The sequence below is a fragment of the Lactuca serriola genome, chromosome 6, assembly GCF_051521515.1.
Source record: "Lactuca serriola cultivar US96UC23 chromosome 6, Lser_US96UC23_V15, whole genome shotgun sequence".
Classification (NCBI taxonomy): Eukaryota; Viridiplantae; Streptophyta; class Magnoliopsida; order Asterales; family Asteraceae; genus Lactuca; species Lactuca serriola.
The window spans coordinates 176,418,127-176,432,657 of NC_136413.1; the positions used below are offsets into that span (position 1 = coordinate 176,418,127).

General features: G+C 33.8%; 1 protein-coding gene and 1 pseudogene across 7 annotated transcripts; both read right to left on the minus strand.

Moving 5' to 3' along the window:
• Positions 1-2,193: 2,193 nt before the first annotated feature.
• Positions 2,194-4,416, minus strand: LOC145059139 (annexin Gh1-like; annotated as a pseudogene). Its single transcript, XR_013686659.1, has 5 exons — positions 4,224-4,416; positions 3,396-3,541; positions 3,088-3,306; positions 2,784-2,996; positions 2,194-2,689 (listed from the first exon to the last, which is right to left on the minus strand). The product of XR_013686659.1 is annotated as an annexin Gh1-like (transcript).
• Positions 4,417-10,662: 6,246 nt separating this feature from the next.
• Positions 10,663-13,684, minus strand: LOC145057419 (serine/arginine-rich splicing factor SC35-like). Of its 6 annotated transcripts, none has more exons than XR_013686071.1 (10): positions 13,498-13,684; positions 13,333-13,411; positions 12,489-12,568; positions 12,334-12,400; positions 12,147-12,218; positions 11,884-12,081; positions 11,551-11,674; positions 11,389-11,463; positions 11,119-11,200; positions 10,663-10,997 (listed from the first exon to the last, which is right to left on the minus strand). XR_013686071.1 is itself a non-coding variant. In XM_079005259.1 (8 exons), the coding sequence occupies exons 1-8, from the start codon at positions 13,571-13,573 to the stop codon at positions 11,458-11,460; spliced, it is 696 nt and encodes a 231-aa protein (XP_078861385.1). In that variant the 5' UTR covers positions 13,574-13,684; the 3' UTR covers positions 11,201-11,457. The 6 variants fall into 6 exon arrangements, 4 of the variants coding, with proteins under 4 accessions (XP_078861385.1, XP_078861386.1, XP_078861383.1 ...); XR_013686070.1 differs by having other exon boundaries at positions 11,119-11,212; XM_079005259.1 differs by lacking the exons at positions 10,663-10,997; positions 11,119-11,200 and having other exon boundaries at positions 11,201-11,463; positions 11,551-11,668.
• Positions 13,685-14,531: the final 847 nt, after the last annotated feature.

Genomic DNA, 14,531 nt, shown 5'->3' on the forward strand with positions numbered 1-14,531 from the left:
TCTTCATCTTCACAAACATCGATCTTTGTCTTCAAGACCAGGGTTGATTTCTTGGATTCATCATGGATTAGATTTCAAACATTTTGATTTATGTGGTCATTGTGGGCTTTTGATTTTAATTTCGATTTTGATTTCTAGGTTCATATGGAAAAACTCAATTTGTGGGTTTCATCTAGATTGTATCAGCGAGTTTTTCCTGGGGATTTTAGTTTTGGATGTGAGTTGTATATCGGATTTTTGTTTGGAATTTGAGTTGTTGCTTTGATTTCAGATGTATTTCATATTTATGGTTGAGTATTAGGTAATTTGTGTTGATCTTATGGTGATTTCTTTGATACCTGATATGTGGTCGGAGATAGTGACCGGAGCCGGTGTCGGGAAACAGGATAATCTTCCTTCATTGGGGGGGAGGAAAGAAGATTAAGTTGGGTGGATCCATTCAAACAATTATTAATAATTTATTTATTTAATATTAGGTGAAGTAATAAAAAAGAATTAACAAAATAAAAATATATCATTAAGGGCAAAATAGTCTTTTGAAGTCTGCCAGGGACCAAACGCGCAACAAAATTACATTTTAGGGACCGTCCGAGTTAAGAAAAAGAATTAGGGACCAAGCGTGCAGATTACCCCAAACCACAGGGACCATTCGCGTAATTTTCTCTTATTATTATTGTTGTTGTTGTTGTTAAAAACTAACGGTATTTACCACTCTATAAAAACCAACCAATTGTAACCTTGAATCTCATACCTTTTTTTCACTTTCATTCATTTTTACAACAAAATGGATGCCAACAACATCGTCCCAAAATCCGGTCAAAAAATTCATCAACTTATTTCCCTATTCCCCTCCCCCCCCCCCCCCCCCTTTCTCCTTCTTACTATTACAATTTCAAAATGTTCAACAATATTATCCTATGCCTATGCCAAATACTATCCACAACATGATCGATAACTTTGTGACTTTTCACGATCAAGTTTCACCGACCTAACACACCTTGCACCCCAAAACCACCCCCCAACCCAAAAATTGAAACCCTCGACAAGTCGGATGGCAACTTTGTATGGGGAACTCAACCCCTCTCACCCGAATAGATCTTTAACAACCAACTCCCTCTACGCGGCAAAGGAAAATAAGCGACGACCAGTAAAACAAAGGCAATCTCTCAATGGTGGATTCCAATGGAAGAATCGATGCTAAAAAAAGCATGACATATCCTATGATGCAAAGGAAGGAAATGCACAACTGATTGATCATGTTTTGCTATTCATTACCGAAAGATTTCTCTGACAAATAGGGTGTGGTGACTACTGTAGTAAACACCAATTGAATACAAAGTTTCGAGATATTTGTAAGCATATTTCAAAGATGAACGAGTTGTACAACAACCTAAAAACTAAAGGAGAAGCGAACATAGTGATAAAATTCTCTAAGAGGCATATCAATTATTTCGTGATGGCAACAATGGAAGGTCATTCAAATATAATGACATTTGGAAAATTTTAGCACAAAGCTCAAAATGGAGAGACATGCAAAAGAAAGAGGTCGAAGTCGATGTAAGAAAAAAGAACAAAAACATTGTTGAGGAATTACACAACTTCTTCCAATGTTCGTGGCGGGTTAGATTTGAATAAAGATGACACGTTCAACAACAAGGAAGGGGGATGGATCTTCAAGTGCATTGGATTCACCAAATCAGAAGAAATGTAGAAAATGACAACGAGTTTCGAACAATATAACTTGAATTTCACTGAACATTCAACATTTGAAAAAGATAAAGTGGCCAAAAAAGTAAAGGTTTGTGAGGAAAAACAACGCTTGAAAGATATGAAATTTTTTATGCAAAACACCGACCATCTTTCGGGGGACAACCTGGTCATCAAGAAAAAATATATCGGCCTGATCTCGTAGTTTGTTTTAGTTTCGTTTTTTTCTAATTCATGTTTTTTTTTCAAGTATTTACTTTTATATTTGTAAGTAACGAAGTATTTGCATTTTTATAAATTTTGTTTTTATTAACCATTTTCCTTAATTGATTTTAATTATTTATTAAAGAAAATGAAATTGTAGTAATTTTATTTTAACAAAAAAAAAAAGGGAAGTTAATGTGATTATTTTCTGGATTTTGCTGAAAGAAGAATGAGGGAAAATAAGATGATGCTAAGGTTATATAGAAAATATAAAATGCTTACTATAAAATTGAATTAGTAGATTTTGATAACACATCACTATCACTTCCTTCTAGTGGTTACATTAAAATGTAAAATGCTTTATTTAGATGTATACACACATATGTGCAATGTCACAACACATAAGCAAAGAAAAATTAAGCCAACAATTTTAAAAATCATAATAAAACTGCAAACAAACAATCTAAAATAAATTTAGATTTTAAGATTCAGTAGTACCAACAAGAGCTAGAAGCATGTCTTCATAATCTCCTCTAGTATCTTTAGCAATAGCTTGATCTAATGAAACACTGCTTCTCTTTTTATATTCTTCTTTAATAATTTTCATGTCAAATTCAGCTCGTGTAGCCACAATTCTTGAGAGTGCACTTTCATCAGTCCCTGTCTTCTCAATTGATAGCCTTAACCTTTTCTCAAAGTATTTCACAGGATACGTTAATCCCTTTATTGTTGCCCTTAAAATTGCTAAAAACTCGTCTTTTGGATCAGCTTTTAAATCCTATAAACATTTTTTAATTTGACATAAATAAAATTTAATATAAACTCATTCTTGTAATGATTCAAAGTCAATAAGTCAATGTTCATAATCATACCTTGTTAATATCTTGTCCAAACTCATTCTTGTAATGATTCAAAGTTGCATTGATTTGTGGTTTGCTTCTTGTGGTGATAATTCTTATAAAATCATCATCGTTATAACATTTCTCTGTAATTTTATCATGGAGTAACTTTGCTTCTGTTTTTGCAAGCGACATGTCCACTTCATCCCCTTCGTATCTGTAACTCGTCACCAAAGGCCATAACAACTATAGAACCAAATAAAAAAAAAGAACAATGAAACTACAAAAATGCCCTTGAAATGAAAACAAGAGTTTGTAGTTTTGTAATTTGTACTACCTTTCGGAAGTCCCCAGTTGTGGTATGTGCAACATCTTCTTCCATGGATTTCTGATAACGAAGATGATAAGCTTTCTTTGCAAGAAGAAGATCTTGTGAGGATCTTGTAGAAGCTATTTCAGCAAGAACATGGTTGCTTTTAGCTCCTTTCTTTGTTGCTTCGTTTGCCAAAAATGCATCTCTTTCAGGTGGATCGAGTGTCCAGAGAAGAATAATCCTCTAAATTAATTAACAAAAATGGATCAGATTAAACCTGGTTTTGAATAGATTTATGAATGGAGAAGTAATTAAATTAGGTTTGAATGTACCTCGAAGTCGCTTGTGAGTTCCTTTTCAAGAGCTTTAAGGAGATCTTCTTTGTAAGTTTCAGCATAAGTATGGCGGATAAGCTTACGTTGGTCTGCGTTTCTGTGAGCTAAAATCTCGATGATCAAACCCTCGTTTGTTCCCCATCCTTCAACAGAATCAAAAAAATTGGAAAGGAAATTCATCAGGAAAAGATGTGATAATTGATTCGGAAGAGGATTAATAGGTAAATAATGCACCAATCATCTTCTTCACAAATCCAAAGCGATTTATAACTTTCATGCATGATCTTCTTCGTTTTCCTAGCATTTCTTTTGATTAAAACATCATAATCAATCGACATGAAATTAATCATATCATATAATTGATGATTGATCTATCCTCCAAAAATAACTCAAAACAGGCACAAATAAAGGTTGGATTGGATCGTTAATGCGCCATTATAGGATAGAAGTGAATTCAAAATCATCAAATTCGCGAAATGATTAATATCTTTTTACAGATTATTGCATATACAGAACAGGTTACATGATAATCAATTTGTATATCCAAATTACGAGATCAGAACATTCATTCATACAACAGCATTGGCAATCCGATGATAACAATAATTTTCAAAAACTGATCAAATTAGATAGAAATTTAAGAATAGATTTGTAGATAACTAAGAAGATAAACAACAAGGGTAAACAATTGGTTAACACGTATGGGGATATTAACGAGAGATATCAGTCGAGATTCGTACATGATCAAATTGAAGTGTACAGCATTGACAATCTAATGAAAATAATCAATTAGTCTAATTAAAATGGATGAATTTATAGAAAAACCTTCAAAAGCTTTATGAAGCTGCTCAACGTCGTCGGAGACGGTCTGCCGGAACGGTAATCGTCGACATCCTCTGTGCAACAATGTCAGGCGTTCGCTCTTTTCCAACTTGGCTTTATAGACGTAAAGATTACTATAATTGCTATTCTTTGATTTTTACAATTAAATTGGTCTAAAAATAGATTTTGGAAGGTTGAGTTATTAAAAGATTAAATCCTACGAGATACAAATGCTCTTGTTACGATAACAACTTATTATTTATTTACCGATAATAAAGATAAAAAAACATATACCATTAAAGTAATTGACATTACTTATAAAATAAATTTCTTATGCTAAACTGAAAATATGATATTAAACATTTCTAACATTGATGCATGGTGTGTGTGGTGATGTTTGGTTGAATAAGTTATACCATGATCTATTGTCCATGTTTGATATTCTCAACATCATCTTACAATTATACTCATAAATTTAATTTTGTTGTTGAAGGTGCTCCGAAACCCTAATTATACATGACAATATGTTATCAAATATGCAACATTTCTAGAAGTGTGACAGGTGTTCCATCAGCATAATACTTTTCTTTTATGCGGCTCTCTATTTATAATTGTTACATGTTAAGCATTGTACGTGGAATCCAAAAATACCATTAATTGTGTGATTATTAAATGGCTATTACGGCTCCCATTTTATAATGAATGTTTTTTTAGGGTTTTGGAGTATGATTAGGAATCTTTATAAGAATCTATATAAAGTCATTTGGATATTAATGGGCAAATTTCATCTTTTTCATGGGACTGGGCGAGAGGCGGCTTAGAGGTGGGAGGGAAACAAGTCGGTTTCAGGCATTATCAGATCATGTTGTTGTTTTTAGGTTTGATGACGACTGTGACAGGTGGATTTGGGAGGCGACGGTGGAGATGTGTTTTCGATGAAAGCTTTAAGAGATGTGATGGTTATGCAGTCTAACAATGGGACTTTGGATTATTTCAATTGGGTAAAATGGGTCCCTCTAAAAATCAACTGTTTTGTTTGGAGATTGATTAAAAACAAAATTCCTACTTTCTTGAGCTTAGTTAGGCGTGGAATTAATGTCTCGTCTACCTTATGTCCTTTTTGTAAAGAAACTGATGAGAGCATTGATCATGTTTTTTTCTCCTGATCTTCTTTCGTTGTGGTTCTGTGGAGATGGTTGGTGAACTGGTTTTCCCTTCTTACGAGTCTTCCTAATTCATGTGATGACTTATTGGATATGCTTAATTCTACTGTGAGGAGCAAAAAAATCAAAATTGTGTGTTTGTCTCTAGTATACACCTCTCTGGATGTTATGGAAAGCCAGGAATGCAATTGTTTTCAGAAACGAAAGGCGGGCGATCATCAAGTGTGACATCCCCAATTTCACGGCCAGAAAAGACCGATTTGTTTATGTTTTGTTTTATAAAATCAGAGTAATCTTTTAAAGAAAACGGTTGCGGAATTTGTTCATAAAACAAGATATGATAATAACTTATCAAAACATTTCTGAAAGAGAATGTATTTTCATTTAATAATAAAACATCAGGATGTAATGTTCCGATACAGACACATAAGCATAAACAGAACATACATTCATTTACATTATTTATTTACATCTCCTTTAATCTCTCAGTGCAAAGCAGCATTCGTATCGATACTTGTGATACAAAGAAAACTGAGTGGGTCAGGCTTGGGAGCATGGTGAGCATATAGGGTTTTCAACCCACAATAATACAATTATTATATTCAATCATTAAACAAACAACCCAATTACCCATCCCCATTATCTTATTTACTCTTAAGGTTTTACCCTAAGAATCAACTATTCTTCATTCATTCATTCCTAAGGATTGATCTAAGGAATTGGCACGAAGTCCATTGCTACCAAAGTTTATCTATCAGGTATTAAATCCATAGCTATCAAACGCTAACTCCATAGTCGTCGGGGTTTACTCAAGCGACGCTAACTCCATAGTCGTTGGGGTTTACTCAAGTGGCGCTAACTCCATAGTCACCAAGGTTCACTTTACAGGCACGAAGTCACATCGTCACCAAGGTTTACTCAATAGGCGCTAACTCCATAGTCACCAAGGTTTATACAATAGGTGCTAACTCCATAGTCACCAAGGTTTATACAATAGACGCTAACTCCATAGTCACCAAGGTTTATACAATAGGCGCTAACTCCATAGTCACCAAAGTTTATACAATAGGTGCTAACTCCATAGTCACCAACTATCCTATCTACCCATGTTCTACCCAACATTTTCATAGATATGAATACTTACACGGTTTAAATCATTTAACACATGTATAAAACATCAATTCCATGCCCATCTCAAATAGACAAACAATATATAACACATAGCACGTATTTCATGGCAAACACTTCATATATGTATGTGTTAGAAGAAAGTAACTACACACTCACACAAAACATATACTTAATACATTCAAACAATACTTGTATTAAAATCGTGTTTATGAAAGGGACTATACACCCACATATATAAACAACTTTATATTATACACATAGCATGTATTTCATAGTAAATACTTAATATTTATGTGTTAGAAGAAAGTGACCACACACTCACTTGATCAGAAGATGATCGAACAGCACTACGACTTGCAGAAGTAGTATTCTTCGGTAGATCTGGAAGATCTTCACAAAAATCGGGCTCCTCGCGGGCAGAGCTTCGGCTCGGGAATTGCACTTCTCGGGATCTTCGGGCTTCAGGACTCGCTTCGGGTCTCGAGATGATATCGGAGCTTCGGGGGTACTTCTTTGCACGTAAATCGAGGTAATATGGGTGAGAGATGAGAGAATGAGCAACCAAACTCGGCTGGCCCTTCAAATCTATTCATAGGGCAAAATTGGTCATTGCCACGTCGTGGCACCTTTTTCCACGTCGTGGGCTTGGTCGTCACTGCATGCGTCATTGCAAGTTGCATCTAGGGGACTCCCGGAGGTGTCAGAAGACTGGCCACGTCGTGACACTGCTTGCCACGTCGTGGTATCTGACAGTTTTGGGGTTTCGCTCCCCGAACTTCAGAAATTCATAACTTTCGCATACAAACTCCGTTTTCGACGTTCTTTATATCGACACGAAGGTGAGATTATGCTCTACAACTCTCGTTTAGACTCCATTGGCTAATTTTGACTTTACTTTTAATATATTATAAATATATTACTTATATATTATCTTTAGTAGGCCGAGACAGGAAAACTCCGTTCGAAATTCATAACTCCTTCATCTGAACTCCGTTTTCGTCTATCTTTTTATCGTTGGACTACTATCGAAGACATCTTCGACTCTTGTTTAGATCACTAAGGATAGATATCTATCTACCTTAAATTCACTATTTACGTCGCGCTGGGTCGTGCCAGTTCTGTCGCGAAACTTCGACAGGTCATAACTTCTTCGTTATAACTCGGATTTTGGCGTTCTTTATATACACGGAAATCTTGTGACATATAATACAACTTGGTTAAGATTAATCCTTCTAAATAATCTTCCATCAAAAAGTCATTTTTGACGCTTATCGTCTCTAAATTGATTAGCCTTGATCTACGGGCGTTACATCAAGGACAGTTCTAAGGGGTTCCCGGTGTGGCACCGGCAACCCCTAACTTTTCTGGCCGCAATGAAATTTTTTCGATTTTTCAGTTTTTTCTACCTATTTTTTATGTATCGGCAACACCTACCATGTATGTCTGCGTCCGTCCTGGCCGATCATGATTACAGCTGATGATATTAATTTAAACACTTTCAATTGGATCAAACATAGGTCTAATTGTAATTCTATTGATTGGCATGCTTGGAACTCCTCGACTATTTTGGACTGTTTTTTGTAATTTGGCTCGAGCTCCTTGTTTATGATGTTGTTGTTTGTTTGCTTTTAAGCTTTAATAATATGCTCACCGTTTCAAAAAAAAAAAAAATTATTCATTCCATTGTATCTTCTTTCTTCTCTCTCTTTAGAGATTCATCAGTCATGTAAAATGGGATAGCCCTAAGTTACATCTAGCATGTAATATTAAGTAGCAAACAAAAACAAAGGTATTATGAATATTTTAGTACAATATATTATGTATTTTTGAGGTTACATTAATGTGCTTCAAACCATACATTTGTTTGCAATTAAACACACACACACAAACTTATTCATCAACAAATATCATCCCAACCCTATCACATTCACAAATATCATCCCAACCCTATCACATCGTTGTCATTCTTAAGATTATATGCATCATACATTATATACAATCTCAATATGACAAATCAATCATATTTTAATGGACTAAAACATATGTCATGTTAATGTTGAAGCAGTTGGTATAATAAAGTCAGTATGGTAAGATTATATGCATCATACATTATATACAATCTCAATATGACAACTCAATCATATTTTAATGGACTAAAACATATGTCATGTTAATGTTGAAGCGGTTGGTATAATAAAGTCAATATGGTAAGATAGGGTGTAACATTAGTGGTAGTTAATGAGATTAACAAGTGTCATCACCAAAACCAGTAACAATTTAAATTAACCAATTAAGTATTGTTAGGACACTTGCCCATATTCTCACTTGGTTTTAATGATGGTAAAATCAAAACTCGAATTTCATCTTTGTTTAATAATATCATTGTAATTTTTTTTTTTTGAGATTAAATATTTAATGGAGTGATTTGTAGAAGAGAAAATCATCATCCTATGCTACTTGGGGAAATTATCAAGATGGTAAAAATGTATCAAGTGGTGGATTAGCTCTAGAAAGGATGCCTTAATCTCATAAAAGTGTTGCCTTAATTCGAGAAAATGATGCTACATTACATTACAGGAAGTGGAGGGTGAGTCAAAATCTAGTATATTAAAACTCAACTAAATATTGTTGAAATATTTAAGTGGTGTTTAGCAATGTTTTAAAACCCGGGTTCACCCGACCGGTTCAACCGGTTGGACCGTGACCCGAGGTAGAAGGCGGGTCAATTGAGAGCGATTTTTTGTTAAAATACGGAACGGATCGAACCGGCCGGGTTTCCCCTAAACTGCGGTTCGACCGCTTATGTTGAGCCGGTTAAAACTGGATTGACCCGTTTTAATAAGGTTTGGATAGTTGGATACAACAAGCCGTTTGCGGTTTCTTTAATGTTTTCAATGTTTAAACTTTATGGACATCAAATTATTTGTTTTATATGTTTATGCATTTTGCAGGAAAGTAAAATATATAAAAATAAAGAAAGATCATAAATCGGGTTGGCCCGGCGGTTCAACCGATTGACCCGTGAACCGGTAATCAGACCAGATCAACTAAAAACCCGGATTTTAAAACATTGGTGTTTAGGCATCGCCTCACATTAATTTACAAAAATGCTTGCTTTATAAAAATTAAGAGGTGAAAACTCCGAATACTTTTGATGAATTTCTATTACTTTTCTCTCTCAGTTCCATACTCAAAGCAACCAACAACAAGATCAAAATTTCTATATTTCCCCGCACAAAAACTTCGGTTTATGTCCCCACTAATATACTTCAAATTGTAATATATGATTGAATGTTAGATTACCATTAAAAGTGTTAGAGTGTGAGTAGATCAACCATCGACTTGAATTAAGCCCAATCACTTTACATCATTGTCGTTCACTTTTCATTTTATTTCCCTAACACTTACCTTCATATTTGTTTGGTTGTTTAAAATCTAAATTTTAGTAGTATTGTTTGCATAACTTGGTTGTTTATATAGTGTTTGACGTGATATTTGTATTCAAAGCCATTATATTTTTATAACCACGTCTCCACAATACGCACATTTAATAGGTATAAGATATGGTTGCCATTCCAAATGGTTTGAAGGCTTTGAAGTGGAGAGTTTCTTAGATTAAGAATCAACACAAATTGTTAAAAACTCGGAAGAAAAAAAAAAAACTATAAATTTGCTCAATATCTTTTTTTTTATCTTATGAGCAAACCTTAGTATGTTGCTTTGGTTTCTTGTGCCTAAGAACACAAAATGTCTCTAATGAATTGTCGTGCAGTTATAACTTACCATAACATATTTTAAACTACCAAGTAAAACTCTCAACGTTTTAATAATTTTAAAGACCAACAATACAACTTTAAAAAGGATAGCTCAGCTCATATTCGTTTTCATAAAGAAAAAATATACAAATATTTAACTAACAAAAGATATCAAACAATATGTAAAAATTCATATAATCTCATCAATATTACATTAATAGCAATCGCCTCTTGTTTTATACAAACTCAAAAGATATGATACTATTCTAATTTCTTCTATTAATATGACATATATTTGTTTCAAGAGATGGAGAAAATTAAGCTAAAAATGAAAAGAGTTAAATTCTAACATCCTAAACCAATTTACTTAAAACTGATGAAAAATACCAATAATGGCACACAAATTACCACCTCATTTTTCTATTTAAGGTTAATATTAATATCATAGATTAGCAACCAACTCCTATTGTATGATAAGTCATTTACTGCAATTTTCCTTAAAGATACATGCATATGTAAAATGACTATGCATGCAACATGATAGAAGAAAAAAAAAAGTGATGGAAAATTATTATAAAAAGGAGAAGCATATCAAATTGTGTTTACTTCTAACCTTGAAAAATAACGAGAATGATTTTTAGGCTCTGCATCATCATCATCATCATCATCATCATCAACTACAGTATCATGATCATGATCATCTCATTCTCAGCAACCAACTAAAACTCCTTTTTTTTTTACCCAAAATATCTCAAGTCAGCAACTATTTCATAATATATTGATATCCATATCTATAAATCATATTTCCTACTTGACTTGAGCAACAAGAAAGTGTTTTGTTTCTCTTACCACTCTCACAAGCTGAAATCAGGTAACAAAAAGACACCAACAGCATCAACAATCTCATCTCTCCCCCACAGCAACATCAACATCAACATCAACACTTCCAGATACCACACCAAAAAAATACATTCAGTTCCCAAATTTTTATACATATCCAATTTATAAAACAATTTAAAACCAACACCCATAAACATCCAAATCCAAAAGGAACATAAAAACAAACCGAAATCAGTATTAAACATACTGAGCAAATGCATGGGATGAAAAAATATTAACCTTAACAATACGATGCACCAACCAGCAAACTAGTTCAAAAATCCATCTTTCAAACCTTATTTCAGTCGATCATTCCTGTCAAACAAAAGATAAAAGTAATCAGTAAAAAATATATATCAACATCCGGAATCAATGATTCCACAAGTAAAAAAAAAAACTTACATCGGAATCAGAACGCTGCAAAGGGCTTCTGGAATCAGCTCCAGGTGATGATGCTTTCTCATTTCTTCCTCTAACTGGGCTTCTGCTTCTAGAAGGTGTCCTACGTGGAGGAGGAGACCTGCTTCTGTGTAACCCATCAGTTTATTGAAACATGACACCATACTAGACAAACTTTCTAAGGATAAGGGCATTCTAGTCTTTTCGAGACTAGTACTCTCTACTTCTATGTAAGTAACAAACACATATAGAATAGTGATTAGTCCATCAGGCTCTTAACAAAACATCAACTTTCTAGGGCTATTTTCAATGATAAGGGCATTTACGTCTTTTTACCTTACAGGAGACCTACTTGGGCTTCTCTCATCATCATAATCATCATCATATCTGTTCCTCCTGTGTCTTCTATGATAATCAGGGCTCCTACTCTTACTTCTGTAACGATCTCTGTCCCTTCCATAATATCTCTCCCTGCTTCTGCTGCGACTTCTCCTCCTGTAGCCCCTGTGGCTGTATTCATCTCTATACCTGGAACTACATTCAGTAAAAATCAACTCCAATACAAGGGTAGAATGGTCAAAATTACATCCTCATCAGACCTTGGTCTTGGACTTCGGCTCCTTGATCTACCCTTCAGCTTTTCTACTGGTTCAAGTATCCTTCCCTTGTGACTAAAACAAGAATGAAAACAACCACATCAGCCAAACAACTGTGTACTTTTTCAACTCTGATTCTTGGAATTTGGAAATATATTATATTATATTATATGTGAAGAATGTGACTCACATTTTTTCAGCATTTGGCCCATATTTGGCAAATTGAACCATCATCTCTCTTCCATCAACAACTCTTCCTGAAAGGATTTCCACAAGTGACAAGTGCATTTATTTCAATCCATAAAAGGAAATACATTACAAGAAAATGAAAGATCAAATACTCACCATCAAGCTTTTCGACTGCCTTTTGTGCTTCATCTGCATACTTGTATCGAACAAAAGCAAACCCACGAGAATCTCCAGTCCTTTAATCACCACAATAATTACAAGTTTAAAAAAAAAACAAATGTGATTTAAGTTTAAATCTGTCAACTTTATCTGTTTTGAGCAAATATATGGATGACAAATGAATACTTTTGACTTTACAAATTCGTATCTTGAAAGATGATCTATTTGACTTTGGATAATATGGATTGTAGAGTTGTAAGAAAGAAAGTAGTTCCTCCATGGTATGAAGTTTGCAATAAGTTTTAATTTCTTATGTTCTTGATAGCGTGTTTTGCTTGATCTTCAAGCTAAAATGATTTCTTTGCTACACATGATTCATGCAAGTTATTGACAGCAATGATTTTGATCCATAAGAATCCCTGTTTTTGGGTGTTGAACAGAGTTTTAGACATTTGATTGAACACTCCTAAAAACCTAAGTTTAAGTTCAAATGATAGCTACAGACTTCACAAAAAATAGTGCTAGAGAAATTTATGTGTTGAACTTGCAAAGAAATCAATGTCGATATTCTATATCATACTTTTAGCCATCAGGTACTTGGGTAAAAAAATAGATCTTCTTGAAGCTTCACAAAGTTTTGAGGTAAGAGCTGATAACTCCTTTATCTAATTTATCTTTTTTAACAGAGAATTCGAAATGGAACAATTTTCCTATCCACGATCGGGGTATATAATTTATAAACAACAAAATCTCTAAACAATGACACATTCATAACGATTCAATTAAACGCCACCTAACATCGCTCGTGAAATCGTAAATCAAATTGAGGGGAAATTCGTACCTGCGATCTCTAGGGATGAAAACATCAACCACTTTCCCATATTTATCAAAAAGTGGGAACAAATCATCAGCAGTAGTACCTGAAAACAAAATTAGGATAGATAATTTTATTTTACCAGAATATCGGATTTGTATAAATCAGAAGACAAAATTAGTATAAACTTACGGAAAGTGATGTTAAGCACGAGAAGCGAATAGGTATCTGTGATATCTGGAGGGCCTGCTCTACCAAAATGCGACATTTTTGTTTCTCCTCGCGGGACGATCTAGGGTTTCCTGTTAGGGTTTGTGTGTGCGATACTGCAATCTACTACCTCTGAAGCGAACCAATTTGTACCAGCCGTGAGAAAATCGATAAATAAGAGTGCTTGAAAGAGAATACTAAAAAAAAATCAAAACTTTGTATTTACCCCTGGTAAACTTCAAAATAACATATTTATCCATATCTTTTTCTTAAACATTTTTTTAAGTTTTACATCCCTTTAAATTCTTATATTTATCCGTTTACTATCATATACCCTATTCAAAAAATTCCAATTCAACTTCAAATGTTCATCTACAAGAAGGTTAAGAAAGTTGATTGAAGTAGTTTTTAAAAGAAGAATGGTGGCTCTTCTTTGTTTGAGATCTCTACATATAATATCAGTGATTTTGCTAGGGTTTTTATTATAAGGGAGAAAAATGTAAAGTGGTTTGTCATTGAATTTGTTATTGAATAAGATAAGACTTTGATAAGTGATCGATTTTAAGAACTAATTTGAAAAGGATTGGATTTTGTCAGACCCTCAAACCAGAACGGCGGAAACGTCTAGGGGTGGATGATTTTTATGTACAGTATCATAACAAATGAATAGTAGTGATCAAAGCATTACAATCATCATATTGAATATTTAATAAGTTTACATTGTATCCAAAACATTTATTTCTTGATACCATATACATATGGTCAGAAGTAAATAACATGATGCGACGACGCCCCATCCTCCAAAAACTCTTTGGTTACTTGTTTACTGATTTCCTGATAATACAAGTGATTTTGAAAAGTGACAACAATTAAGTCGGTGAGTTCATAAGCGTTTTGTATGAGAAAGATTTGTAACTGTTTCGTGAAAAATTATAGTGTATACTTTCAAAAAATCCAATATTTTTCTGTAAAAATGAACTGTAAGTCTTACCAAGACTAAAAATGTAAGTAATGTT

What these genes read in the sequence shown, in the direction of transcription:
- LOC145057419 (XM_079005257.1), bottom strand. Translation starts at nt 13,573, where the DNA reads ATGTCGCATTTTGGTAGAGCAGGCCCTCCAGATATCACAGATACCTAT. An exon ending in GGCAGTCGAAAAGCTTGATG is followed by an intron (nt 12,401 to 12,488) that starts GTGAGTATTTGA and finishes AAATCCTTTCAG; the next exon opens with GAAGAGTTGTTGATGGAAGA. An exon ending in AGCCGAAGTCCAAGACCAAG is followed by an intron (nt 12,082 to 12,146) that starts GTCTGATGAGGA and finishes TACTGAATGTAG; the next exon opens with TTCCAGGTATAGAGATGAAT.